The sequence below is a fragment of the Oryctolagus cuniculus genome, chromosome 6, assembly GCF_964237555.1.
Source record: "Oryctolagus cuniculus chromosome 6, mOryCun1.1, whole genome shotgun sequence".
Lineage (NCBI taxonomy): Eukaryota > Metazoa > Chordata > Mammalia > Lagomorpha > Leporidae > Oryctolagus > Oryctolagus cuniculus.
Window position 1 is genome coordinate 18,095,166 of NC_091437.1, and position 26,405 is coordinate 18,121,570.

Genomic DNA, 26,405 nt, shown 5'->3' on the forward strand with positions numbered 1-26,405 from the left:
TATGGTTGAGATTTTGTGATGAAAAGACACTGCAATTTTTAACCATGTAAAAAGCTGCAATATCAATTTTCCAAAATAGGTATATCATTTTTACATACCCACTACAAGAAATTAAAGTTTTAGTTCCATAGTGTTTGTTGTCTAAATTTTAGATGTTCTAGTGAGTATAAAGTAGTATTGTTTTTGTAGATTTAATTTCCTGACAACTAAAGATGTTGAACACTTTCTCAGGTACTTATTAGACATGTATTAATCTCCTTTTGGAAGTGTCTATTTGAAACATCCCATCCTAATGGAGTTGTTTGTCTTTTCACTGTTGATGAATAGGAGTTCTTCATATATTCTGGTCATCTTCCCGGTGCTACAGAGCCTCTGCTCCAGTGGTTCCTCTTTGGTGAGCGCTACCATGTGATATGAAGATGTCATACTTGGTGCTAGTTCCCACATGTACACTGACATGTCTCTAACCCAGATCTTCTTGCTTCTGATCTTCCAGTCTTTCTTCTGTGTCTATGTTCTTGATCAGCTGGCTAAGTTGTTTGCCACTCTTTATGAGTTGGCATATTTTCCAATCTCAGCTCAGGTAATTTTTCTTGGCACACAAAATAGATGACCAAGTCACTTCCCAAAAGTACTCCTGCAGAAAGGACTTCCCCAATTCCCTGACTTGCAAGGATTCTACAGAAGTGCTGAATGGATCCATTTGTCAACCAAGGTCAAGCCGCTTCTCTGCCGCCGCCTGCTGGTGATAGTGAATTCCTCATGTGACCTGACAGGGAGACACTGGTGAAACAGTCAGGGGGGAAAGAGGTCTCTAGGCTACTGGTCTTATAGATTGCATGTTCTGTTTTGTCTTGTCAGGGTTGACCCCAGCTGTACCACTTACATATTCTTGTGGGTTTCTTATGGGCCTGCTCAACAGTATTTCTTGATGGGTCTGACACAAGTCAGTTTCGGGTGGGTAATGCCATCAACATGGCCTTTCAGAACAAATAAATTTCTTCTGGGCATGACATGGCCTTGTTCCAAAACAGATACTGTCTGCCTTGTAATTCTTGTATGAAGGTTTGCCATAAGCTTAATGACATCTTTTTGTATCACTAGCATTTCTTTTTAAAGGTCAGACATAACAGGATATACAATATATGCTACTATTTTATTTATTTATTTATTTGAAAGGCAGAGTTACAGAGAGGCAAAAGCAGAGAGAGAGAGAGAGAGAGAGAGAGGTCTTCCATCTGCTGATTCACTCCCAAGATGATCACAACGGCTGGAGCTATGCCAATCCGAAGCAAGGAGCCAGGAGCTTCTTCCAGATCTCCCACGTGGGTGCAGAGGCCCAAATCCTTGGACCATCCACTACTGCCTTCCCAGGCCTTAGCAGAGAGCTGGATTGGGAGTGGAGCAGCTGGGACTGAAATTGGCGCCCACATGGGATGCCAGCACTGCAGGCGACAGTGCCGGCTCCCACTAGCATTTCTAATACTGTAAGATCTGTCAGGGTAGATGGCCCCTGAGGCAAAGATGCTTGTACTATCACCTGGATCTGCTGGGAAATGTTTTCCATGCCCTGATCCCCTCTCAGAGCTGACTGTGTTGCATGTGCCTCAGAATGAGTCCTAACGTTATTCTCTGTTACAGTGTTCTTGCTTCTACGATCCAGAGACGTTCCCTACACCTCTCTGCTTCCTTTCTGGTGGTAGGAAGTACAAAGGTAAGAAGTAGTCATTTGTCCAGTACTTTAGAGAGAATGTCTTTGAATGCCCAGGACACGGGGCCCTAAATTTCAAAATGTTTAAATCATTGGAAATTTCACTTAAGAGATCGATTCTCTTTCCTCCAGAGTAAGGCCTGCCGTGGGTAGTCACTTTTTGCTCATTTTGCCCAATTTGCATGACTTTATTGCTATAGACGAAGGTGACATTCTGCAAGATGTCCAGTAGTTTATGCCCCTTCAGAGTATGATATGACGGAAGGTGTAGTAGTAACACAGCCTTGGGGTGAGAATGTGTGTTTATGGCTATTGCAGAATGGCCGTAGGAGCACTGTTTTCAGTTGTTTCACAAGGTCCTCACTAGGGTATTAAATCCTTGGTTCTGGTGGTTTCCCAACTGACAACTGTATTTTCCACATTCCTGGTTATACACCCTCAAAATGCAGGAGCATGCATCATTTCTCAGCTCCTGTTTCACCTGTTCCTGCAGTGCCTTTGAATCATAGTCCCTTTTTCTTACCAGGTTCAGCCTTCGTAGGATCAGGTTTTGCTGTTGCTTAAACTGACTTATATGGGCCTAGATAGCAGGAGAGAAGTTTAGGAAAGATCCTGGGTGAGCTAATGTTTTCCTGGGAAAAAGTCTCTAGATCATCTTCAAAAGCATTAGGGAGAGGTGGTTGAAGAGCATTGGTCACTTATGTAGACCGGATCAGTTAGAGGAACCTGAAGCCTTATGATTTACAGCATCATCAACCCCATCTCGAGTGTCATGAAAACATTTCTCAGCTGGGCCATGATCTTGCCATAGAAATATGCATTTTTAAAGAAGAGTTTAACCTTTGGAAATGTACTGCTCTTCCTGTTGTTGGTCCTCAGCGTTTTGTCTTCTCATTACAAGAACTGAAAAACTATCTTAATGCTGTCAAAAAAAAAAAAAAAGCATTCTGGATTGGACACTTAGCTTTCAATTGCTAATTATAGTTTCATTATCTTTTTCTGGTGCATCAGTAAACTCGGCAATTGCTTTTTCTTACAACTAGCGTTTGTTTCTCCCTATTTTTCAAATGCTTGAGACAGCTAAGGCATTGCCACTATGCAGTGTATGGTTGCAGTTCACCACTGATGAGAGTTGTTGTTTTGTTGTTATTGTTGTTGTTGTTGTTTGACAGGCAGTGTGGACAGTGAGAGAGAGACAGAGAGAAAGGTCTTCCTTTTCCGTTGGGTCACCCCGCAATGGCCGCTCCGGCTGGCGCGCTGCACTGATCCGAAGCCAGGAGCCAGGTGCTTCCTTCTGGTCTCCCAAGCGGGTGCAGGGCCCAAGGATTTGGGCCATCCTCCACTGCCTTCCTGGGCCACAGTAAAGAGCTGGACTGGAAAAGGAGCAACTGGGACAGAATCCGGCACCCCAACCGGGACTAGAACCTGGGGTGCCAGCGCCGCAGGCGGAGGATTAGCCTATTGAGCCGTGGCGCCGGCCATACTGATGAGAGTTTTAACAATTGTCAGGGACTATCTGTGCTCCACAGATATTGGTGGTTGGGTATTCATAGCTTGCTAGTGGACAATCCAACAACAAAATCTCATTCACACTGGCTGTCTTGGTTCATTCCTAGCACCAAATGTCAAAAGTTGGTTTCTGAGATAAAAATTAGCATGCTGAAGATTTAATAGATATTTGATTTTGGGCCATCATTTCTCCAAGGATTCATTCTGCCCTATTCTGTCTCACTTCACCATCTTGATAGTCTCCTACAAGTTGCTAAAACTGTCTTCATAGTTTTAAAAAATGCTTCTGCTCTTCACATAAGATAACTTCTATTAATTGGTTTAAACGTATGGGTATTATGTTCAGTGACTGAAATGCAGTTGCCACTTGCTTACATGCTAACCAGAAAGAGAAAATGTTTGCGAAGGGGGAAAAACCAAGAGTTTTGTTTGGTCTTGTTAAATAGGAGATATCTATAAAATGGCAAAGTAGATATGTGGGACAGACAGTAGCATACTACAAAAAATTTTGGACAATGCAACAAGATAAATTTTTTTGGGTGCAAGAATTTTTGAAATCCATTTTTTTCATTGTACACATTTTCCATGAAGTTCTTCTGGACCTTTCGTATGAGTCTAGAGTTCAAAGGTAAGGTCCTAGCTGACATCAGTTTGTAAGTCAAAGATACACAGGTGGTATTTCAAGCTAAGGTTTTGAAGAGAAGACCGCTTAAGACTGAGCCCAGGTGCACTTAAATGTTTAGAGGTGTGGAGAAACAGGGGGACACAGGAAAGGAGGCAGAACACAGAGAGGAAGGAGAAACGAGAGTGGTAGCCTTAATATGAAGTGGAAATTGCATCTCAAAGAGAGTCATCAGCTTGTCCATTTTGCTGTTAACAGGGCAAAGTGAGATTTGCGCCTTTTTGTGTTAATCCACTGAGATTTCTGAGTTTGTTTTTTGTAGTATATTAACATATTAATCAATACTGTATAATCTAACTTCTTGAATTGCTCGGAATTTAAAATTCCAAAAGCAAATGTTCAGCTTTAACTAGGAGAGCTCCTGAGAGTTCTGTGTAAGATCATTCTGGGCATTTCACCCATAATTGGGATTCTGTCAATTAGGTTAGTGATTTTCCACTTGTCATTGGCATGTCCTTTTATGAGTCCTTATTCACTGATTCTTTCTAATAACATTTATAAGGTTGCTCCCATTATTACTCTCATAATTAGGTTCCTGAGAAGAGTCTTCGTTAGCTAAATAAGCACTCGTGTCCTTTTTTGGTACAGTGATGCACTCAACGCTTGACATGTGCTGGCACTCAACAAAGGTGAACGCGCCCCACACACACCTGTTTCACCAATGCTGCTTGATATGCTACGGCCAGAGAAACTGCACCCTTCAATTAGGCAGCTCTGGGATAGCACAATGAATGTGAAAACTGGTTTCCAAAAGTCAAAACCAATTTTCAAAAGCTGAGTAGAACGAAGGATGTCCACTCTCAGCATCCTCAAGAGGTATGTGCAGATACAATGGTCCTTGCTGAGAGGGTCTGAAGCCCAGGCCAATCGCCTAGGCTGGTCTCCAACCTGCTGAGTTGCAGAAAGCCTTAGTGGGAGTGGAAGGAACACTCTCATAAGTAGTGTATCCAGAATAGTTTCCTTCTCATCATGAGTCAGCCTGGAGAAGGTAAATTTTTCTCAACAGCACAAACTGGCACATCCTGGCACAAGTGCATATGGGAGGTCTTACAGTCGTATGACAGCTGCAGAAATATCATTTCGGGCCTGATGACAAGTGTTATACAGGCTCTTTCAAAGTTTAATGAGAACTCAGAAATTTCTAGCAGCTTGGGTTCAAATGAATAAGAAAGGCCAGAGAGCGGTTTTAGCACCACTTTACCACAGGGTAGGTTTTGACTGGGGCAAACTTGCCCCCTGGGAGTTGTTTGATTGCCAGGACTAGAGAGGGGTGGGACTCCAGGCTTCCTGTTGTAGTAGAGGCCAGGGATGCCACTAAAGATCCTAAGGATGCACAAGACAGAGCCCTAGAACAAGCAGATCTCCCAGGCAAATCTCCACAGTGCCAGCCGAGAACCCTGCCTTAAAGGTCATTACTTACTATTTATCTGAAAGGCAGAGTTACAGAGCTGAGGGAGAGACAGAGCGAGCTCGCTCTTGTATCAGCTGGTTCACTCCCCAAAACGGCCCCACCAGCAGGAGCTGGGTCAGGCTGAACCCAGGAGTCCGGAACTCCATCCAGGTCCCCCACGCGAGTGGCAGGAATCCCTAGTGCTAGAGCCATCTTCCCGCCTCCTCAGGGGCGCTAGCAGGGAGCTGTGCGGGATGCTGCGCCAGGACAGCGGCCCCGAAGGTCACTACTAAGAAGACGACATCCCTACCACAGATCACCCAAGTTTTACGTTTGCAACCCACAGCCCGTCGCCGCAGGACCGGATGGTAAGGACCCTGTTACCTATAACGCATACCCAGAAGGCTGCTTTATTCGACGGCGATCCCCTTTACAATCTTAAAAATTTCTCGGCTGAGTACCAAGCTCCCATTTTTGCTCCTAACACTCTTAATGTTTTACTGCGTCCTATGGGACTGAAACAACACGGCATGCCCAGCCGTGACTGGTCTTCCAAGGGAAACATTCCAGTCCCGGGCTCTTGTCAGCGCACCTGTCAGCCCTGTTGGTCTTAAGACAGCAGCTGCCATTGCCGACCAGGACTGCACCTTCCGCACGGGGCCGGCAGGTAACCACACCCCAGCCCCGGCAGCCCCAGGATCCCCCCAGTCCCGACCCTCCACTCCGCTGTCCGAGAGCCAGAGGACCCGGCGGGGTGCAGCGGGAGAAGGCGCAGGGGCACTCGCCCCGTCAGGCTCACCTCAGCGCCGGGCGCACGGGTCCCTCAGACGAGCGAAAGCAGGCGCCCGGCGGACGGCGGCGCCGGGGCCAGGGCGCTCTGAGGGCGCGGGGCTGCAGGAGCGGGCGCTCGCCCCCCGCCGCGCGACCCCGGCCCCGGCGCCGGGCCGCCCTCCGCCGCGGTGCAGCCAGGGCCCGCCCCTCAGCCGCGGCGCGCGGGGGCGGGGCCGCGGCGGCCGGCGGTGCCTGCGCCTCGGCGGCTCGGCGCTCGCACACGCTCGGGGGAACATGGCGGCGGCGGAGCCGGCTGTCCCGGCGCTCCCCTGCGGCGGCGGCGGCGCGGGCGCGGGGACGGGGCCGCCGTCGGGCGCGGTGCCGGTGCTTTTCTGCTTCTCGGTTTTCGCGCGGCCCTCGTCGGTGCCGCACGGCGCGGGCTACGAGCTGCTCATCCAGAAGTTCCTCAGCCTGTACGGCGACCAGATCGACATGCACCGCAAATTCGTGGTGCAGCTCTTCGCCGAGGAGTGGGGCCAGTACGTGGACCTGCCCAAGGGCTTCGCGGTGAGCGAGCGCTGCAAGGTGCGCCTCGTGCCGCTGCAGATCCAGGTGGGTCCCGCGGGAGGGCCGCGCGCGCGCCCGGGCGCCGTCCCCGCCCCTACCGCGCTCCTCAGGTGCCCGGAGCCGCCCGGCGGGGAAGGGCGAGCCGCGGGGCCGGCGCCGGTCGGAAGCGGACGGCCGCCCGCCGGGGCGGGGGCGGGGGCGTGGGCCTCCGCCGCCGGCCGCCGCGCCCGCCGACGCCCCCACGTGTGTGGTCCTGGGCCGGCCGGCCGCCTGCGCTCCGGGTGTCCGGCGCCGGTCGCGGCCGCCTGCGGGAGTCCCGGGCTGCCCGGGAGCGGCCCTTGTGGGCTGGGGAGGTGGGGGAAGGGGGTGGTGGCGGTACACGGGAGGTTGCGGGACGCGCGGGGCTGGGCGCGTGTGCTCCCCGGAGTTGAGTTAGCCACTTGCGGAACCCCAAACTTCAGTCATCCGACCCTTCACCGTTCTCTCCCGGCCCCCGGGCGACCTCACGGGCCGGCTCCCGTGCTGCCCTCGTCCCAGCCCGGGGCCGCCTGGTCCTGTCCACGCCACACGGGTAGCCTTCGCCGGGCTCAGGAGTGCGGTGCCCGGCTCAGGTAGACCAGCAGTTCCCAGTCGTGCTGGCTGAGGAAGCGGAACTTGAGGGCGCCTTCATGTTGTTTCTAATGTCTCTTTGTATTTGTTAAAGCTGTTCTGGGGTTAGGACGCCTGCCTGCCTTGTATAGGATTCACTGGAAGGTTTGTCATTTGGAAGGGAGCAAGGGGGAACCCGAGGAGCTGTTTTCTTGTGGGTTGGGGGTAGCGAGGGCTTTGCACACGCAGGTGTGGTTCTCCGGGGTTATTCCCATTTTCTTGCAAGTGTAGTAGGCCGGCCGGACCCGTGTTTCTTGCTCCCACAGCACCCGTGCAGAAGCGTTGCAGGCAGCAGATGGGACCTGGATGCCACCGCAGAGAACGCCGGCCGCCCCCCGGAGAGCCTGAGGGGGCCGCAGAGAGAGCCCACGCCCCAGGACTCGCTCTGCTTCCTGGGATGGGGAACCACCGTCCTTGCGCACTTGAAACTCTGCAGTTTCTACGTCTTCAGGCGCTGGCCGTGGTCGACGGCTGCCCTGACCGCCCGTGGCGGTCAGGCTGTGTTTGGACGACTCTGCCAGAATACCCAGGATGTTGGATGCGGCGTTGACAAGTCCATTTGCAGAGGCCAGGTTCCAGATACTAAGGCAGGAGGGCTGGAGCAGTCCCCAGGATGCTGACGGCCTCCTCAGGCAGCTGCTGTTCCTGAGAGGACGGGTGGGGGGAGGCCCCCGAGGACTCGGCTGCACTAAGCTGCCCTCCCGAGGCAGCCTGTCTGCGTTTTGAAAATTGCAGGCCGCAGACTGACGACTCTTTGTAATTAAACCTCCTGGAAATTAATAATGGAAATGGCAGTGCCCGGCACGGCTCATACCTCCTCACCGGGCATTGTATAATTCAGGTCACTTGTGGCTTCTGAAATATTTTGCTACGTGTAGGAGTTTATGTACAGCTTACTTTTTGTGATGTTTGAAATAATAATTATGGCAATAGCATTCCTGTGGTTCACCTTTTAAAATCTAATTTTTCTCACTGAATAGGCCAAGCATTCTTAAGCATCATTGATCTGTTTTTAGATTTTATGTACTTTATATATGTTGAAGTGTTGAAGGTACTTCCATGTTATCTTGTTTAGTGCTTTGCTTGAGGCAGGCCCAGCTCCCAGCTTAGCAGATAATGTGAAGGAATAGAGAGAGGTGAACACCACGCCCCATCTATGGGGCATATGTACTTCACATACTTAATTGTATCTGTGTGAGGTGAGATGTGTATGCACACACACACACACACACACACACTTGGAAGAGAAGGATACTTCTTTTCGTGACTCCTGCACAGGCTGTGCTTTTGGGAATCCAGCTGTTTAATCTTAGTGGCAGGATGTTCTGTCCTGCAGGAAAGCCTAGAGTTCATTCCACAAACATTTGAGTGGCAGCTTTCAGTGCATGGTTGCTTGGATGCAAACCTGGATTCAGTTCTTGCTCCTCACCCTGTGATCCACCTCCTGCATTTTGTGGAAGAGCAGAACATCAAGAAGTAGAGCGGTGGGAAGGTGATGGAGATTATACAGCCCCAGGAGGCAGAGCTCACGGCCCCCGTTGCATTCCTGTTTCCATTTCGTGCCGAAGGAGAACGCTGAGCAGGGTAGAAAACAAGTCACACACGCCGGAGCTTTTGTCTGTTCATTTATCTTGCTGCTGCTCATTGATCTTTGGCATTTGTGGCTGTCACTTGGATGGCCCCTGGTGCAGCCATGCTGCTGGGGGTGGCAGTTCCCTTCCCCGAGGTTAGGACAAAGAGCATGAATTCTGCTCCAGTGGGGTGGGTCCCTTTGCCTAAATATGGGGACTTATTATTTCGCCAGAGATAGGCCCTGGGGCCTCTGGGGCCCAGCTTACGCACTGGTTTTCTACTAGGTGGTCTTCATTGGCACAGGGCCTGGGCTCGCCTGCACGCTCCCCTCTGACTGCTCAGGTCAGTGAGCTGGAGCAGGCAGTGGTGCCTGCACACTGCACCTGCCGTTGGTGATCGGTGCCGTGGGAACTCCTCTTTATGACCCCCCATTGCCAGTGTTGTGCTGTGGTGCCTTTTTGGTGTCAGTCGTAAATATCCTGTCAACGTACCTGGCTGCCTGCTGACAACTCAGGCAGCTGAAGGCACAGCTCCTGTTTCATGCGTGGTGTGTATGTCCGCAGCTTTGTCCAGTGCTTGAAGTCCGGTGAATCTGAAGACACATGAGCAAGAATGTAAATAGAGGATTATATGAGGAGGGTGGGAATCTAGGTCATTTTTGTGGCTTACACGTTTTAATTTTTCATAGGGTATTTTTTGAGTTCTGAGTAAGGGAGACATTTAACCCTGGAAACAGGTAGATTTGATGATACCACCAGCCTGTGACTGGGGAGGGCAGCCTGAGCTGGAGAGAGGAGCTAATGGACATGGGTGGGGGACTTTGGCAGCTTTGTGTGGGCAGAAGATAAGGGCTTCCCTGGGAACGTTATTCTGACCCTCTTCCTGAGACGGTTAATTGGCAGGGGATTGGACTGCAGCTTTCCTTGAGTGGGCGTTTATTACTGCCATCCTTTGAAGTGGAGGTGTGGCTGTGGGTATAGCTGGGAGACCCTGGAAGGGAGGAACCACAGGATTGGGGAAGCAGGGGGAGAGGCATCCTGTCTGCCTTTGGTTTGCTCCTTTGGGCTTTGTCCAGGAGCATGGCAGTTAGAGTAGGTAGATGGGTGGGCTCGGGCCCTGCAGTCCGAGTGAGAGTCAGGCAGGCTGCTTGGACTAAGGAGCAGGTGTGCAGTCGGGGATCCTGAGTTGGTGGTGTTGGGTCACCCTCGTGGTTTCTTGGGAGGGTGTTGTCCTGACCCCCTCTGTGAGTACGTTAGAGGCTGCTTGGCAGTACAATGGATCTGAGGGTGGCAGCGAGGATCTGCATTTGGAGGATTTTCTCCCTTTCATGGTGCCAGTGAAGGGGAACCCTAGTGTAGATTCAATATTGTTGATGATGTAGCTTTCCAAGATCTTGATAGTAAATGATATTTAACCTCACTAGAGAGTACATTTTTTTTTTACATGCACTGAGCTGTACTTTGTATGAGGGATATCACAGAAAGCCAAGACATTTCCTGCTTGATGACATGGAGCTTTTATTGCTGAAATGGTCCTTTGAGGGGGATACTGTTTCTCTACCTTGTCACAGGATTTGTCCTTACGTTTGGAGATGTTGACGATTGATCTCATTTATGTGACTGAAATGGAGATTTGGACTCAGATACTAATGTCTGCTAGTCTCTGCTGTGTAGCGGTTCCTTGTCCCTTGAGGAAGCCACAGCAGACAGTTTTCAGTGAGCCAGTGTGGGAGCAATGCCTTCCATGGCTGTGGTCATCACACTTCTGGGAGGCACGTGGCAGGGAAATAAGGATGCCGATGATGCCCTGCCTTGTCTCCTGCTAGCAGATCATGCAGGCTTTGTGTCTCTGCTGAAGATAGATGACTCCTGTGTGGCCTGCTGGGGGTGGCCACTACCCCCAGAGGCTGGAGGGTAGAGATTAGTTGTCTGTGTGGTTGGTTCCTTCCAAGGGGGTGAGGGAGAAACGACTCCTTGCTTCTCTCCCAGCTTCTGTGGTTGCTGACATGCAGACCTGGCACCCAGTCTCTGCCTCCATGGCCTCAGATCCTTTGCCCTGTATCCCTCCATCCAGGTTGTTTCTTTTTGTAAGAACATTGAGGTACTGGGGTTAGGCATGGCTCAACACTGTACTCAGTGTGCATTGTTTTCGTGGTGTCAATGGACTTGGTGCAGGCCACACCACTCTCCTGCACCAGGGCCAGCTCAGGTTCTTGCAGACGTCACAGTCATTGAAAAACACTTACATCAGAGCCCCTTTTGTACTGGAGAAGGGGAACCATCCTCATGAGCACCGTAATGCTGGAACTTGGGGATGACCCGCTGATGGAATATGACTTCCGAGGTCACAGCTCAGTTGTGACAGTTTTTCAGAAAGTGACAGAAAGTGTATACCTGAGTCCAGTCTCTTGACTTACGAAAGCCAACACACATGGTAAACTTTGTGTATTTGAATGTGTGTGTCTGAATAAACCTAAGGGTATATGAAGGTGTGACTGTGTGTACACACATAAGAGTGCCTCCAGAAGTTCATGGAAACATGAGTTCAAAATCTGAGTTTATTTTATTGCGAAAAAACCTTTGAAATCCATGCATAGTTTTTTCATAATATGTATTTTCCATGTATTCTGAAAAAATTATATCAAACTCATACTTTTAATTTTATGTTTCCAGGGACATTTCTAAGTAGCTTACTTCTCATCCGGATTACATGTGATTTCTTCATGCTTCTTGCATATACATTGATCTATAATTGCTACACTTTTATTTGTAATACTGGGCAAAGTCCATGTTGAATTTGCTGTGTCAAGATTGAGGCAACATAGTTGCAATATGTAAATTTGTGACAGCTGGCGGTATTTTTAGTTCTCCAAAAGATTTTGATGTAAGAGAAATTCATGAATGACAGTTAAAAGATTTCTGAATTACATAGAATTGTGTCATTTTCACAACAGGTGATTGGAAGGTCCATGATTTTGGAGTGGGGGCAGGAGAGGATTGGTTGGCCACGGTGAGAGGTTTCTGGTTTGTTTTTGGTAGCCTCATAGCCTTTTTCCTGGCTTGTGAACTATGGAGGTTATTCACGAAGTAGCATCATTTCTCCCAACTACTGTAGCCAGGGATGCCTTTTGTTTATTTTTCGAATAGGCTTTTAATTTTAGAATGGTTTTAGATTTCAGCGAAGTTAAAAGTGCCTGTGTTCCTGGTCCGAGATTCCTCTGTTGTGAACACCTTGGGTTTCTCTGCAGTTCATTTGTTACAATCTGGGGACCAACACTGCTGTGTTAGGATAAACTGAACTCCGCACTTTCTCTGGATTTCACTAGTTTTGCCATGATATCCCTTTTCTAGAATCCAGTCTGAGATTGTATTTTAGTTGCCATGTTCCCTTTGACTCCGGTGGGCTGTGACAGTGTCTCAGACTCTCACTGTTGTAAGCACCTTGGCAGGTCTGAGGCATGCTGGCCGTGGGTCCCTCCACGCGGGTTTTTCTGATGGCATTGGGCTTGTGGGATGTTGCAAGGAACATCGTGAAGGTCATTCTCCCATTCCAGCAGGAGTGCGCTATATCAGTGCGAGATAATTAATCACAGTAATCACCATTCCCTAGCTGAGGTCTGTGTGCTGGTGTTCTCTTGCTTCGGTATTTCACTGCTACGGATGCCGCCACATTCAAGGGCATGTGGCCAGATCTCGGTATGGGGGGTGTGCTGACTGACAGAGTGATCACCTGTCATCCTTGATGACTTGATCCTGTGCTCTCTGCTTTTGTCGTTTTCTCTAACAGCCTTGCCACTGTCTTCCCTGAGGTTTCTTTGTTTATTGGAAGCTTATGGGTGAGTTCCTTTCCTAGAAAGGTTTTGCCGGCCAGTGAGAATTTCAGGGCCGCGTTCTCTGCCCACCACTATCTGGCTCTCATGTGATAAACAGCTGATGTGGTCTCTGCAGAAACAGTGCTCCTCACTGCTGACCTGAGGCACAGGGAAGCATCAGGTGACAGGAACCACAGCTCTCTCTATTTGGGCTTTCTGGCTAGATTGACTTCTTTAAATTTTCCAACATAAAAATGTTGTGGCTATTATATCTTGTAGCTCTCCTGAAACACTCTATAATTCAACAGTTTCCTAATGAATGGCTTGTTTGATATTTTCCTGAGTTACAGCAGCTTGTTAGGCCTTTAGCAGAGCCCTAGAAGGTAGCACTGAGTTTTGGTCTGCGTTTCGTGTTTTTTGCGTCTTTGCTCTGTCAGCTGTCGTTCCTGCTGCCGTCCGTTGGTCTGCCTCCAGCCGTTTGCTTTCTGATGTGCTGTTTCTAACATCTGTAAATTTAGTATCTACACAACCAGACTTGGGAATGTGCACAGAATTAGTGCAGGCTGATTTCTGTTGCACAGGCGGCACGGGGATCTCATTCGTGCCTTGCTGCTCTTGCACCTGTGTAACTGCCCGCAAGTGTTGTTTTGCGTATGTGTTGCTTCTCACCTGTTGTGGAGTGGCTGCACTGGCAGCATTGTGTTGCTTTCCTGTTACACAGGCCTGTGGCAGGCCAGCTGCTTTGTATAGTGTACCCTCCACACATTTGTGGAGCTCTGGAAACCCATGGTTTACATTGAGCCCTTTGAGCCAGGATTTCGTATTTACTGGGAATTAAAAATCCCTAGTTATAAACAGTGATTTTTTTTTTTTAAATAATATCCTTAGGGCCAGTGTTACAGTGTAGCAAGTAGAACTGCCACCTGCAATGCTGGCATCATGGACGCCGGTTCGAGTCCTGGCTGCTGCACTTCCGATACAGCTCCCTATTAATGTACCTGGGAAAGTAGCAGAGGACGGGCCAAGTGCTTGGAGCTCTGCACCCACGTGGGAGACCCAGAAGAAGCTCCTGGCTTTGGCGTGGCCCAGCCCTAGCCGTTGCTGTCATTTAGGAAGTGAACCAGTAGATGGAAGATCGTTCTGTCACTGTCTCTCTCTAACTCCGACTTTCAAATAAATAAATCTATAAAATCAGCATCCTCAATGCACAAAAATTGGCCTTCTTGGCAATGCTTATATCCACAGTTCATACTCACTACTTGTGAACATGACCAAAATGGAGGCATATACAAAATTAAGGAAATAGCCAAAGCTAGAATGTATAGTCAGTTACACGTCAATGTTATAGTTATATTTTATAGGAGAAATAGAAAAACCTCTGTATAGTGTTAGAATGACAGATGGATTTGGTGTTGGATTATAGGTGATCCAACCATAGGCAGTACCAAGGGGAGATTGAGGTGCCAGAGTCCCTCAGCCAGGCCCTGGATAGCAAAGCACAGGCCACTTAGAACAGCTAATATCATCCTTGATAAGAGATGGGTGATGCAGTTAATTCATGAGGGAGAGTCTGGGCCATGATGGTGGTGAAGCCACCACTGTGCACTTGGACACGAACTCTTCTAGAAAATTATTAATCATTGTTATCTGGGGGTGCTTTTACGGAGAGAAAGCCAGATAATGAGAGGAAAGTTTTAAGATGTGGCTGAGAAGAGTAGTGGTCTTTGTTTATTCAGAACCAGGGGTCATCATTTACAGAGAATTCTGTAGTTTACAAGATGGGAAGAGAAGCAGTGTGGATTTTTCCAGAATTTGGGGTTGTTAAATTCTTGAATTCAGAAGTGATTTCTGTTTTTGTTGTTGGTAGATGTGTATTGAGCCCAAGTTGTTAGAGCAGACCAGGTATGGAGATTCGTGTCAGGCTCGGTGATCTGATGCCCAGCTTCCATGTTAAGTCACTGTCTTTCCTGATGATGAGAGCCATGAAATGCAGCTCTCAGCCTCCGGTCTGTTCTCGCCGAGCACTGGGCAGTTCATTTAACATGGCATGCTTGGCTTTATTCTGTTGCATTTAAAGTTATCCCTGAAAATAGCATCTTAATATCTCTAGTTTGATGGTAGCAGGAATTCTGAATTTATGCTTTTTTTATGTTTCATGCTTTCTGCTACAGATGATTTTAAATTTGACTTTTTGTGCTTCTAAGTGAAACCATCGTCTATTTTGTTTTCTCATTAACATATTCTCACTAACATGTTTTGAAGTTCTTTCTTTTAAGAAAGAATTTTATTTTATTATTTATTAAATTAATTAATTTATTTGTGTGTGAAAGAGAGAGAGAGAGGACTTCTATCCACTGTTTCACTTTCCAAAGGCCAGCCACATCTGGGGCATGGACAGGTCCAAGCTGGGAGCAGGAACTCATCTGGGTCTCCTGTGTGAGTATCAGGGACCCAGCTACTTGAACGATCACCTGCTGCCTCTTGGGGTCTCTTGATATGAGATGTGGGTGTTTTGAACTGCTAGGCCAGGTAACATATTTGTAAATAAATTTCAGGAAATGTTTTTATTCTTTTTTTTTTTTTTTTTTTTTTGACAGGCAAAGTGGACAGTGAGAGAGAGAGACAGAGAGAAAGGTCTTCCTTTGCCTTTGGTTCACCCTCCAATGGCCGCCGCGGCCGGTGCACTGCAGCCAGTGCACCGCACTGATCCGATGGCAGGAGCCAGGTGCTTCTCCTGGTCTCCTATGGGGTGCAGGGCCCAAGCACTTGGGCCATCCTCCACTGCACTCCCTGGCCACAGCAGAGAGCTGGCCTGGAAGAGGGGCAACCAGGACAGAATCCGGCGCCCCGATTGGGACTAGAACCTGGTATGCCGGTGCCGAAGGTGGAGGATTAGCCTATTGAGTTGAGGCACTGGCCAAGAAATGTTTTTAAATACATTTGGAGCATACACACAATCTATAAGAAGAGAATGTTTACTACTCCTAGTTAGATGACTACATGTTAATTTTTCATGTATTTCCTTTGACTTTTCATATTTTAAGTTATTTAAATCCTGTTGAGCTATGCTTATTTTATAGTTAACATTCTAGAGTGAGCCTTTCCTTTGGAACAGATTCTTTGATGTGTGTGTGTGTGTGTGTGTGTTTATGGTTTTTATATGGTCAAGAATATTTTGTGAATGTGTTAATTTCCTTCACCCATTTCTGTATTATTGGCCCTTGGTTTATTTCTAATTGTTACTATTGAAAACAATTGTGAAGGTATTTCTGTGGGCCTTCCCCTCCACCAAAATTCAAATAATTTATTTTTGATAATGTTTGTAGAAATTATCCTTACTGCAGGGCTGGTGCTGTAGCATGGTGGGAAAGCTGCCACCTGCAGTGCCAGCATCCCACATGGGTGCCGGTTTAGGTCCTGGGTGCTCTGCTTCCCATCCAGATCTCTTTTCTGTGGTCTGGGAAAGCAGTAGAAGATGGCCCAGGTGCTTGGGCTTCTGCACCTGTGTGAGAGACCCGGGTGAGGCTCCAGGCTCCTCGGTTTGGATTGGTGCCATTGTGGCCATCTGGGGAGTGAACCAGCAGATGGAAGATCTCTTTCTCCCTGCCTCTGCCTCTCTGTAACTCTGCCAAACAAGTAAATAAATAAATCTTACAAAAAAAAAAAAAAAAAAAAAAAAGAATGAAAAGAAAAGGAAAGGAAATTAGCTTACTGGATTAAACAGTAGGAACATTTGTTTTTTCCTTTATTGGCCTCCACTGAAAATAAATACCATTGTATAACAAGCACTAAATCTTTCCTTCTTCTTCTTCTTGTTTCCTCAGCTCACCACCCTGGGAAATCTTACACCTTCAAGCACTGTGTTTTTCTGCTGTGATATGCAGGAAAGGTTCAGACCAGCCATCAAGTATTTTGGGGATATTATTAGTGTTGGACAGAGACTGGTATGTTTTCTTCTGAGTTCTAGTTTGCTGAAACATGACATATTTTCTTACATGTACCATGCATACTGCTGATGGTTTTTGTGTTTGGTTATTTTTTTTTCAGTTGCAAGGGGCCCGGATTTTAGGAATTCCGGTTATTGTAACAGAACAGTATCCTAAGGGTCTTGGAAGCACTGTTCAAGAAATTGATTTAACAGGAGTAAAACTGGTTCTTCCCAAGACCAAGTTTTCCATGGTGTTACCAGAAGTGGAAGCAGCATTAGCAGAGATTCCTGGAGTCAGGAGTGTTGTACTCTTTGGAGTGGAAGTGAGTACACTTATTATGATTTGAGGACAATAGCATTTGGATAAGTCTTGGTGTTTCCAGACAGCAGTTTTGTGTGTAGAATGCTGTGTGGGTCATCCTCATGATGAGAATTCACACTGAATTACGTGTTCCCTGCTGGTGTGGAACTGATCCAAACTCTGTATTGCTACTCACTCATCAACCCCTCACAGCAACTTTATGAACTAAGTTTGAAGTCTGAAGCCAGTACTTGCCATATTACAGATGAAGAAACAAAATACAACTTGCCCAAGGTCATGTACCTGGTCAGGTCAGGAATAGAGCTGGATTTGAAGGTAGACCAACTGCTTCTTGGCTCAGCTTTTAACCTAAGCTTTTGAACACTTGTTCAGCACAATCATTGTATGTGTGTGTTGTAGGATTTCACTTTTGTCATATTTGTATGCTAGGAAAACTATAAAGGTCATGTAGCAAGGACAAAAATTCACTTCCTTGTGGTGATTTCCATTGATTTATTCCTAGACTTTAGACAGCTGTTATATTGAAGTTGAAGAGATTGAGAGAAAGACTATGAAGACAAGGAAATCTGTTTACTGTACTTGTGATAGTTTGAAAATAGGTTTTAAGGTAGCAGGTCTTACTTATAGAAGGATGTAGTCTCTAGCTAGATGTACATTATGTTTTTCTGTATACTGAATTCAAAAATGACAGTGTGGAAGATGCCTGTTCATATACATACCAAATGCTACTTTTGCCCTTTTTTTTGCTTGTTCACCATAATTAGATTTCATGCTTAATCAGAAAGATCTGTAAGCAGTCCTCCTGTGCTAATTTTAATGAATTGTCAGTTGATGACTCTCCAAAGCTGTCTTGTCATGGAGAGATAAAGATGACATTGTGACGTTCTGAGATCTGCCTCTGATGACTGTATAAATTCAGTTTTTGTTGGAGCATGCTTTCCCTCTGTATGCCCTGCTGCTATGTGGTTATGAGTTAGTATTTTCAGAGCTACGATATGTATGTTACAGTTGTGGGGATGGAAACCGGGTGACTTTTGCCTGGTCCATAGCCTAATTTTAGCGTGGCCTGCCTTTAGCATGGGGTGCCTTGTCACAGCTCAGTTTTCCCCGCTACATTCTTACCTTGCAGACTCAACCTTTGTGTTGGGCCCTTGGTCTGAATCCAGAGGTAAACTCAAATGCAGGTGGGATCTAAACTAAGTGATCACAGTCAGCCGTGGGGAGGTCATCGAGATGATGCAGGAAATGTGCCCAGAACTTGAGGAGTGTGCTCCAGGCTCCCAGGCTGAGAAGCAGTGATGCTGTCCAGTTCCTGACCTTACAGATGAGTAACCAAAGCCCAAGGTGCTATTTTACACTCAAGATTACTTCGCCAGTTAGAGGCAAAACCAGATGTAGAAGGAAGCCGATAGCCTTGTAGTGCGCTTCTGCTTTTTCATGCTGCTGTATGTATGTAAAATGTTTCAGCTTACTGTATTCTTACCCGTGGTCTTTGCTTTCCTACGAGACTCATGTGTGCATCCAGCAGACGGCCCTGGAGCTCGTTGGCCGCGGCATCGAGGTTCATATCGTTGCTGACGCCACCTCATCGAGGAGCATGATGGACAGGATGTTCGCCCTGGAGGTAATTGTCCACCTTGAAAAATAGGTCGTTTATCCAGTTTGCCAAGTAAGTGAGAAGAGCATTGACTATCCAACTCCAATAAAAGATGGACCTCTTCAATTTGAGTCTCGTCTGACAGCATCAGACTCACTGATTTCCAGGGACTTGAGGGTACCCTGACTTGTAAGTTGTCACCACCACATCCCGTTTTGCATCTTGACCCTTCCTTGGCTAGATTCTTGTGATGCCCAAAGCTCCTGGACGTCTTTTGTTGTAACTGTTCTCTAGTTTAATATGTGGACTAGAAGAAATTTCTAGAAGCCTCAGCTGACCTGTTGAGAGATTTTCCAATTAAGAACAAGTCACCCAGGTTTCACTCAGTCAAGATCTAGCCGAAACCAAGGCAGAGTGTAGTGAAGCCTGGTTCAGCCTTACATTACACTTCTCCGACTTGAGTGTCTGGGACAAGGAAGTGTCCCTGACTGAGGATACCACACAGTGTATTGTGGCTGGCTGGCCCTAGAATGCCACGGTGTCCCACAGAGACAGGAATAAGCGACTCTTTGTCAACATTGCCCAACGTTCCTCTTGCTCAAGGAACTTCTGTTCGAAGTCTGTTGAAGAGCAAACTGTCCTGTAATTCTGGGAAATATGCACTGTAGTTTGTCAGTCCCTCTCTTGCTTTCAAATTTAATTCTGATCTTGTAATAATTTTAGACTCATGATGTATCTTTGGATTTCATTGTTGAGTTATTTTATTGGTTATTTATTTTTTTAAAGATTTGTTTTATTTATTTGAAAGAGTTACAGAAAGAGGTAGGGACAGAGAGAGAGGACTTCCATCTGCTGGTTCACACCTCAAAAGGCCACAATGGCTGGAGCTGAGCTGATCTGAAGTGAGGAGCCAGGAACTGCGGAACTTCTTCCAGTCTCCCGCGTGGTTGCAGGGGCCCAAGGAATTGAGCCATCCTCTGCTGCCTTCCCTGGTGCATTAGCAAGGAGCTGGGTTGGAAGTAGAGCAGCCAGGACTTGAGCTGGCACCCATATGGGATGCCGGCAGTGCAGGCCAAGGCTTTAACCTGCTGCACCACCTCGCCGGTCCCTGTTTGTTTTTTATAATAAGATTAGGAATAGTCTTTCTTTTCTTTTTTTTTTTTTTTTTAGATCCACAGGTGTTCCAGCCGGCCTAGGCCCCACTTCTTCTGTAGGATTTGTTCCAGTTGCTCTTCAGCCTGGAGGGTTTTCCAAGCTGGTGAGGAGGAGCAAATGAGGAAGAGGAAGGGGATAGCAGAGGAAGGAGAAACCCAGGGCAGTGGGGACAGCTGGCTGGAAGCAGACAGGCAGCGGGTGGCGGCAGCCGTGCTGAGGCCCTGGCTGGCCAGCCCTTCTCTGTTTTCCTGAAGCAGAGTCCTGTGCTGAGATCGCCACTGGGAACAGTTGGAGGGATTGTGTCCACCTGTTGTCAAGTCCCCGTGGGCTGTTGCCGTCTGTGGTCGTCAGGCGCTAAGGTTGCTTCTATTCATCAGAGTTCGTCACGTCATGCTTGCAGTCAGGAGGGTGACCACATCCACTTCCCGTTGGGAACAGGCATTTAAACCCTGACACTCAGCTCTTCCTCTCCTCCAGCAGCTCTCTCCATCCTGCATGGCCTTCACTGTGATGCTGAGGCACAGACCTGGACGTATTTCCAAGGATGAGAAAGCAAAAGACAAACATATACACACACACACAAACAAACAAACAAACAAACAAAAAAAAACCCACTTTCTTGCCTGTAATGAAATTTCAAGGTTTTTTTTCCTACATTCCTAAGTTTCTCCAACTTCTCTTCCCATGGCATTTATCTCAGAACATTTTGATTGCTGGCAATTCTGCCTTCCCACGAGACAGAGATGAAAAGCATAGCTTATTAGCGCCTGAACCTCGTCCTCAGAGAGGCTGCCTGTCGTCTCCGTGATGAGCAGCCCACACAGTGGGGGCATAATGTGGGCCCGAGTGCAGAGCTGGTGTCTTGTATATTGGGTTCTTGAACAAATGATATAACCTCTGTCTCTTAGGTTTCTTGTTGGTAAAATGGAAATAATAATTGCATCTGTGTCATAGGAAATTTACAAGGATTAAATAAGATAATGTATTCATAGCAAGTGGTAGCATGCCTGAATAGTAAATGCTCCAATTAGCTACCGGGTTTTTAAAATTGTTTTGATTATTTGTTGTTGTTTTCATGAAGTTAATATCACCAGAAATGTATACTTACATAAATTCTCAGACCGAGAAGGGACTTATCTGAGAAAGGAAGGGAAGAACCTACTATCTATGCATTTTATTTATTTGAAAGAGTTACACAGACAGAGAGGGAGAGACAGAGAGAGATCTTTCATCTGCTGGTTCATTCCCTGAATGGCCATAATGGCTGGGGCTGGGCCAGGCCAAAGCCAGGGGTCAGAGACTTCTTCCAGGTCTCCTACATAGGTGCAGAGACCCAACTACTCGGGCCATCTTCACTGCTTTCCCAGGCACAGTAGCAGGGAGCTGAACAGGAAGTGGAGAATCTGGGAATCAAACCGTTGCCCATAAGGGATGCCGGCATCACAGATGGGAGCTTTACCTGTGACACCACAATGCTAGCCACTTCTTAGTTTTAATTTGATATATAGGTGGTTTAGTTTGTTCCAGAATTTTAGGAGAAATGGTTTTTCTTTCTTGAATAACTGGAAGTTAAACTAGTAGTGTGTCCTACTTCCTCCTCCTCTGTTGCCTTAGTGGAGAACGTAGCCTATTTGCTGAAAATATCCTGTTGAGATTATTAGACTCATGGTCTGCATGGGGAGCATGATTTGAACTTTACTGGGGTCTGTGGTACATGCTTTGCTCAGTAAGTGTTTCCTGGGCACCGACCATCTGTCAGGAAGGTTTGTACAGCTCTGCAGCACTCAGGGTACAGGAGACGCACTCTCTCCTGAACTTGATGTCTGGTGCTTCCAGAGAGTGTTGTGTGATGCTTGGAAACTGAATGGGCTTCCTCTTCTGGCCCTCCTCGTGCCTTTGTGCTCTTACAGGTGAAGGTTTCCAGGTCAGAGCACCCTTCCTTTCCAATGGCCTAGTTGGACTGGTTTCCATGTGTAAGGGGAGAGCTTCAGAAGCCTAACCCACATGCACCTAGGTATGCTTTAAACAGTGGGATTTTCAGTGCCCTCTTTTTAACCTAAGAGCAAAAGCGGGCTTGGGACCCCCTGGACCCCCTGTCGGGGGGCAGGGACTTGCTGAGAGGGGCAGAGACCTGCCAGCTGTGTCTGGAAAGCCCACTGCTGTTGCTGTCTGCTCCGATTCCTGTGCAGGTTGGGGCAGGCACTATGGACGGGTCTGCGAGCCGGATTCAGAAACCTTGCATTTTGCTAAACCACACCTTTCCCTAACAGGCTGGGTTATTTTAAACTCAGTATTGGTCACATCACACTCTGGAAGCTAGGTAGCCCTGTGTAGGGGTCACTTCTCAAGGAGCTGTTTCGGTGAGCAGTGTCCCAGCCTGCCCCTGCCTCTGTGACTGAACTCTCGTCCTCACTCAGCCTCGTGGGGCAGAATGGACCTGGAGCACCAGGGCAAGGCGGACGTCCTTGCCACAGACTGCTTCCCTAGACTCGGAAACAGGTTTCTCCCCTGCCTGCCTCGCTAGGCACCTGGGAAGCTCAGTGAGTCCAGAGCTTTGCTGCCTCGTTGGAGTGAGGATCGCACTTGACAGACACTGGTTGTGTGACTCGGGCTGAGTCACAGCAAGGCCACGGAGGCAGCAGTGAGCAGTGAAGGGGCAGGTGGTGAAGACACTGAATCCCACAGCAGAGTACCTGGGTTCAGCCCATGGTTCCTGCTCCTGACTCCAGCTTCCGGCTAACTCAGACCACGTGAGACAGTGATATGGCTCAGGTTACTGAAGCCCTGCCACCCATGTTGGGGATCCGGATTGAGTTCCTGGCTCCCAGCTTCTGTCTGGCTCATCCCAGCCTTGAGAGCATCTGGGGAATGAACAAGTGAATGGAAGATCTCTCTCTCTTTCTCTCCCCCTCCCTCTCCCCCTCCCTCTCAGATTGATAAATGAACAGACAAATACAACAGCAAGCAGCAGTTGGGAGTGTAGGGCAGGGCAGGCAGTGGTGAGGGTGAACCAGGTTTGGACAGTGGGATATTCACTGCCGTTTTCCTGCCTCTCGTCTGCAGTGAGATTTATTTTGATTCCATTCCTTTCTGTCTGGAGCAGGCACAAGGCCTTCTGACATTTAGAAGGTTTTCAGTATTATAATCAGTTGACTAAACAAGGAGGTGGAAGCTGAATTTCCAGATGTCTTTTTCTTTCTAAGATTAATTTTATTTATTTGAAAGAGCAGGAGGGAGGGGCCGGCGCTGTGGCTCAGCAGGTTAACGCCCTGGCTTGGAGTGCCGGCATCCTATATAGGCTCCGGTTCAATACCCGCTTGCTCCTCTTCTGATCCAGCTCTCTGCTATGGCCTGGGAAGGTAGTAGAAGATGGCCCAAGTCCTTGGGCCCCTGCAGCCACGTGGGAGACCTGGAAGAAGCTCCTGGCTCCTGGCTTCGGATCAGTACAGCTCCGGCTGTTGTGGCCAGTTGGGAAGTGAACCATCAAATGGAAGACCTCTCTCTTTCTCTGCCTCTCCTCTCTCTGTGTAACTCTGACTTTCAAATAAATAAATAAATCTTAAAAAAAAAAAAAAAAAGCAAGAGGGAAAGACAGATAGAGATCTTCCATCCACCAGTTCCCTCTCCAAATGGCCACGATGGCCAGGACTGAGCCAGGCTGAAGCCAGGAGCCAGGAACATCATCTGGATCTCTCACATGGATGCAGGGGCCCCATCCTCTCAGCTTTCCCAAGTACGTTAGCAGGGAGCTGGATCGGAAATGGAGCAGCCAGGACTTGAAGTGGCACCCATATGGAATGCTGGTGCTGCAGGTGGCGTCTTAACTCAGTACGCCACAATGCTGGCCCCCAGAGGTCTTTAATAAAAGGGAAGACCACCTGAGATAAGCACCTTGGGCACTTGTCGGAACCCCTGGGGCACCAGCCAGCCTGCTCCCTGTCTCCTCTTGCTCCACCACCCCCTGGTGTTTGCTGTGCCCTTGGCTGCTTTCAGTGGGTGCTGATGGCTTCTGCTCCCCTCTGTTCCTGGGGCATGAAGAAAGCTTTGTGTGCAGTGGAAAGACTGGGTCTGACGGAACAGTGGCCACGGCTCCCTGTATAAGGGTGGCATTCCCGAACTCACCCTGGGTCTCCACTGACCGCCAAGGAATTTTCCTGACCACTTCCTCTTACAGTCGGGGCTTCTCTGCTGTGGAAGTCTCTTTCCCTTCCCCGTCCTGCCTCCCCCCCCCCCGCTCCTCCTCTCCCCGCCTCCAGCCCTCCTTCTCTGGCTCCTCTTCCCCTGCTTGAGCTCTTGGTCATTGGAACTCCTCTGCAGCACTTTGGCCAGGACGTCCTTTGACCTGTCAGGGAGACTTTACGCGACCTTAAAGTTTGCACTCTGGTTTCATGATTCTGAAGTTGAAGGTGCCACTAGCGGTGGTCCCATTGTCACTGGTTGACAGGCAGCTCATCCACCACCATTCGCACAGACAGGAACTCAGCCTTATGGGAGGGACTCACGGACTGGGGACAGGATGACTGGGGACAGGAAGGAGAGGGGAAGGATCGTTTTAATTTTGACAGTAGTTTTAATATGTGAAAAATGTTATTATATGAAATATTGGATAATAAATTAGTAATGGAATACTAGTTGAGTTCTAGCCATAGAACAGCTCTTGGAGCTTTAGTAGGGCTAGCCCTTCCCTGTTTCTTTTAAATACATAACCACTCAGTGCCAGGTATGAGCTTGTATACACAGGCTTGTATAATACATCAGTTAAACTGCAGAGAGGGAGATGTGAGTCACTAGGTGTTTTTAATCTCTATCGGAGAAACAATAGAGAGTTTAATCAATTCCAGCGTAAGTCCAAAGCAGCCCTTATTTAAGTGAGTGAATGAATGAGTGAGGGATGAAGCAGATGTCTGTAGGTTGTGCGTTTGAGAGGTGTCCAGAGGCCGGTGGTGGTGGTGGTGGGGACTGGTTACGGCATCCCCTGCTCTCTCTGGGGTTGGGACCCTAGCTCACCCTCCTGCCCCTGGCCTGTGCGACTGGATCGTAACATTGACTACCTGTTTTGTTGGGTTTTTGTTTTGTTTGTTTTTTATTTGTTTCCAGTCTGTTTTACTAAGTGAATTTGATGCTGTGACCTTGGTGTTGTAGAGGACGTTAATTAATGTGTCTCATTATACTTTGGCTGCTTTAAGATAGTGTTCATTCTCAGGCTGACTTCTCTGTTCCTCTTATCTTCCCTTTGCAAGCGTCTCGCCCGAACCGGCATCATAGTGACCACGAGCGAGGCTGTCCTGCTGCAGCTGGTGGCTGATAAAGACCATCCCAAATTCAAGGAGATTCAGAATCTAATTAAGGCGAGTGCTCCAGAGTCAGGCCTGCTTTCCAAAGTATAGGACGTTTGAAGGACTGCTCTCCTGCTTGCTGCGGGGGGCTGGACTGTGAGCCCGGAGAAGCTCTTGTCTCTACTAGAATTAAAATGTTAAATCCAAAATGGTTCCTTTCTGCGCCTCGTAGTGACACTTAACCTGCTAGACCATCTGGTACCAGCATTTAGTGACAAATGTCAACGGCTTCAGGTGCTGCTTACCTTCTTTTTGTCTTAATGTGCTTTTATTTATTAAAAAAAATTACAATAGAGGTGCCTGTTTTGTCGATATTGTATACACATCGCAACTGTCGAAAGGAACAGTCTTGTGAAGTTTTCTTAAATTGTGTACCTTAATGAAAAACAGTGTAGCCATAATGATTTGACATCTATATTATTGTGAGATGTACTGTTATATGTTAATGTGGATTCAGTGCTTTTACGTTATAGGTTGGTTGGAATAGGATTATTAGTTGTGCATTTACAAGGAGGGCTCTGGCTCATGTGCCTCATTTCCCTCACGATGTTGTCCATAGATAAAGTGAGTTGCATTGATCTAACCAAACCAAATTATGTTGAATAATTATATATCTTTCTTGATTATACTGATTCACTTATTCTGATCAATGTTACTATTTCTCTGTTAATGTTCTCCTTTTTAGCTGGATCTTTTTCCTAGAAAGACTCATTGGGTTGTTGCTTATTCATTTTGTAGCAGGTGGGATGACTTGATGGATGGGTATTTTAATACCTTTAAGTGTGACTCCAATTGAATATCTTTGCAGACAGATGGAATATGTCTTCTGGAATGCTCAGGATTTAGCCAGTCCAGAAAGGCTGGGCAAAAATGTAGGAATTCTGTTCTGTTTTCTGCACTTGTCCTCCAGATACAGTTGTTAATGTAAAAGGCATCACTGATGATTTGGTAGTATTAATTTTGTGGCCATTGTTAACCTTTAATAAATTTATTTTCGTTAAATACTTATTAGAGGGTTTTAAAATTTTTTAAAAATATTATGTGAAATGTGGGAACACTGCTGTCTTTTATATTAAAGTGATTGAAGCAATGTATTATGTGAATGAAATTATTATGTCCCCCACAAGATGGCTGTATGAGTACTGTTCCAGGGATTCTAATATTTATATAAAGGTAATAAGATTTTGACATTTATAATCCTTCGGCTCATGACAGTTTTCAAAGAGGGAAGATTCTTTGCGGATGAATGCGAATGGATTTACTAAAGCACCTTTTTTCGTAATTTAAGAGCAGTAGAAATATTTTCCTTTTTTTCTTTTGTCTGTGGAAACCACCTACAACCTAGCCTCCTGTGTGTGTGAGTAACCTTTTAGAGATATTTGAGTGTCAAAAAGGAATGAAGGATT

The 26,405-nt window shown here is 47.3% G+C and overlaps 1 protein-coding gene across 1 annotated transcript; it reads left to right on the top strand.

Moving 5' to 3' along the window:
• The first annotated feature begins 6,326 nt into the window (after positions 1-6,326).
• Positions 6,327-26,093, top strand: ISOC1 (isochorismatase domain containing 1). The gene is made up of 5 exons (XM_051843391.2): positions 6,327-6,675; positions 16,486-16,605; positions 16,709-16,912; positions 18,419-18,535; positions 24,904-26,093. The coding sequence occupies exons 1-5, from the start codon at positions 6,358-6,360 to the stop codon at positions 25,048-25,050; spliced, it is 906 nt and encodes a 301-aa protein (XP_051699351.1). The 5' UTR covers positions 6,327-6,357; the 3' UTR covers positions 25,051-26,093.
• The last annotated feature ends 312 nt before the right edge of the window (positions 26,094-26,405 follow it).

What these genes read in the sequence shown, in the direction of transcription:
- ISOC1 (XM_051843391.2), top strand. Translation starts at nt 6,358, where the DNA reads ATGGCGGCGGCGGAGCCGGCTGTCCCGGCGCTCCCCTGCGGCGGCGGC. An exon ending in TCGTGCCGCTGCAGATCCAG is followed by an intron (nt 6,676 to 16,485) that starts GTGGGTCCCGCG and finishes TTGTTTCCTCAG; the next exon opens with CTCACCACCCTGGGAAATCT. An exon ending in TTGTACTCTTTGGAGTGGAA is followed by an intron (nt 16,913 to 18,418) that starts GTGAGTACACTT and finishes CTTTCCTACGAG; the next exon opens with ACTCATGTGTGCATCCAGCA.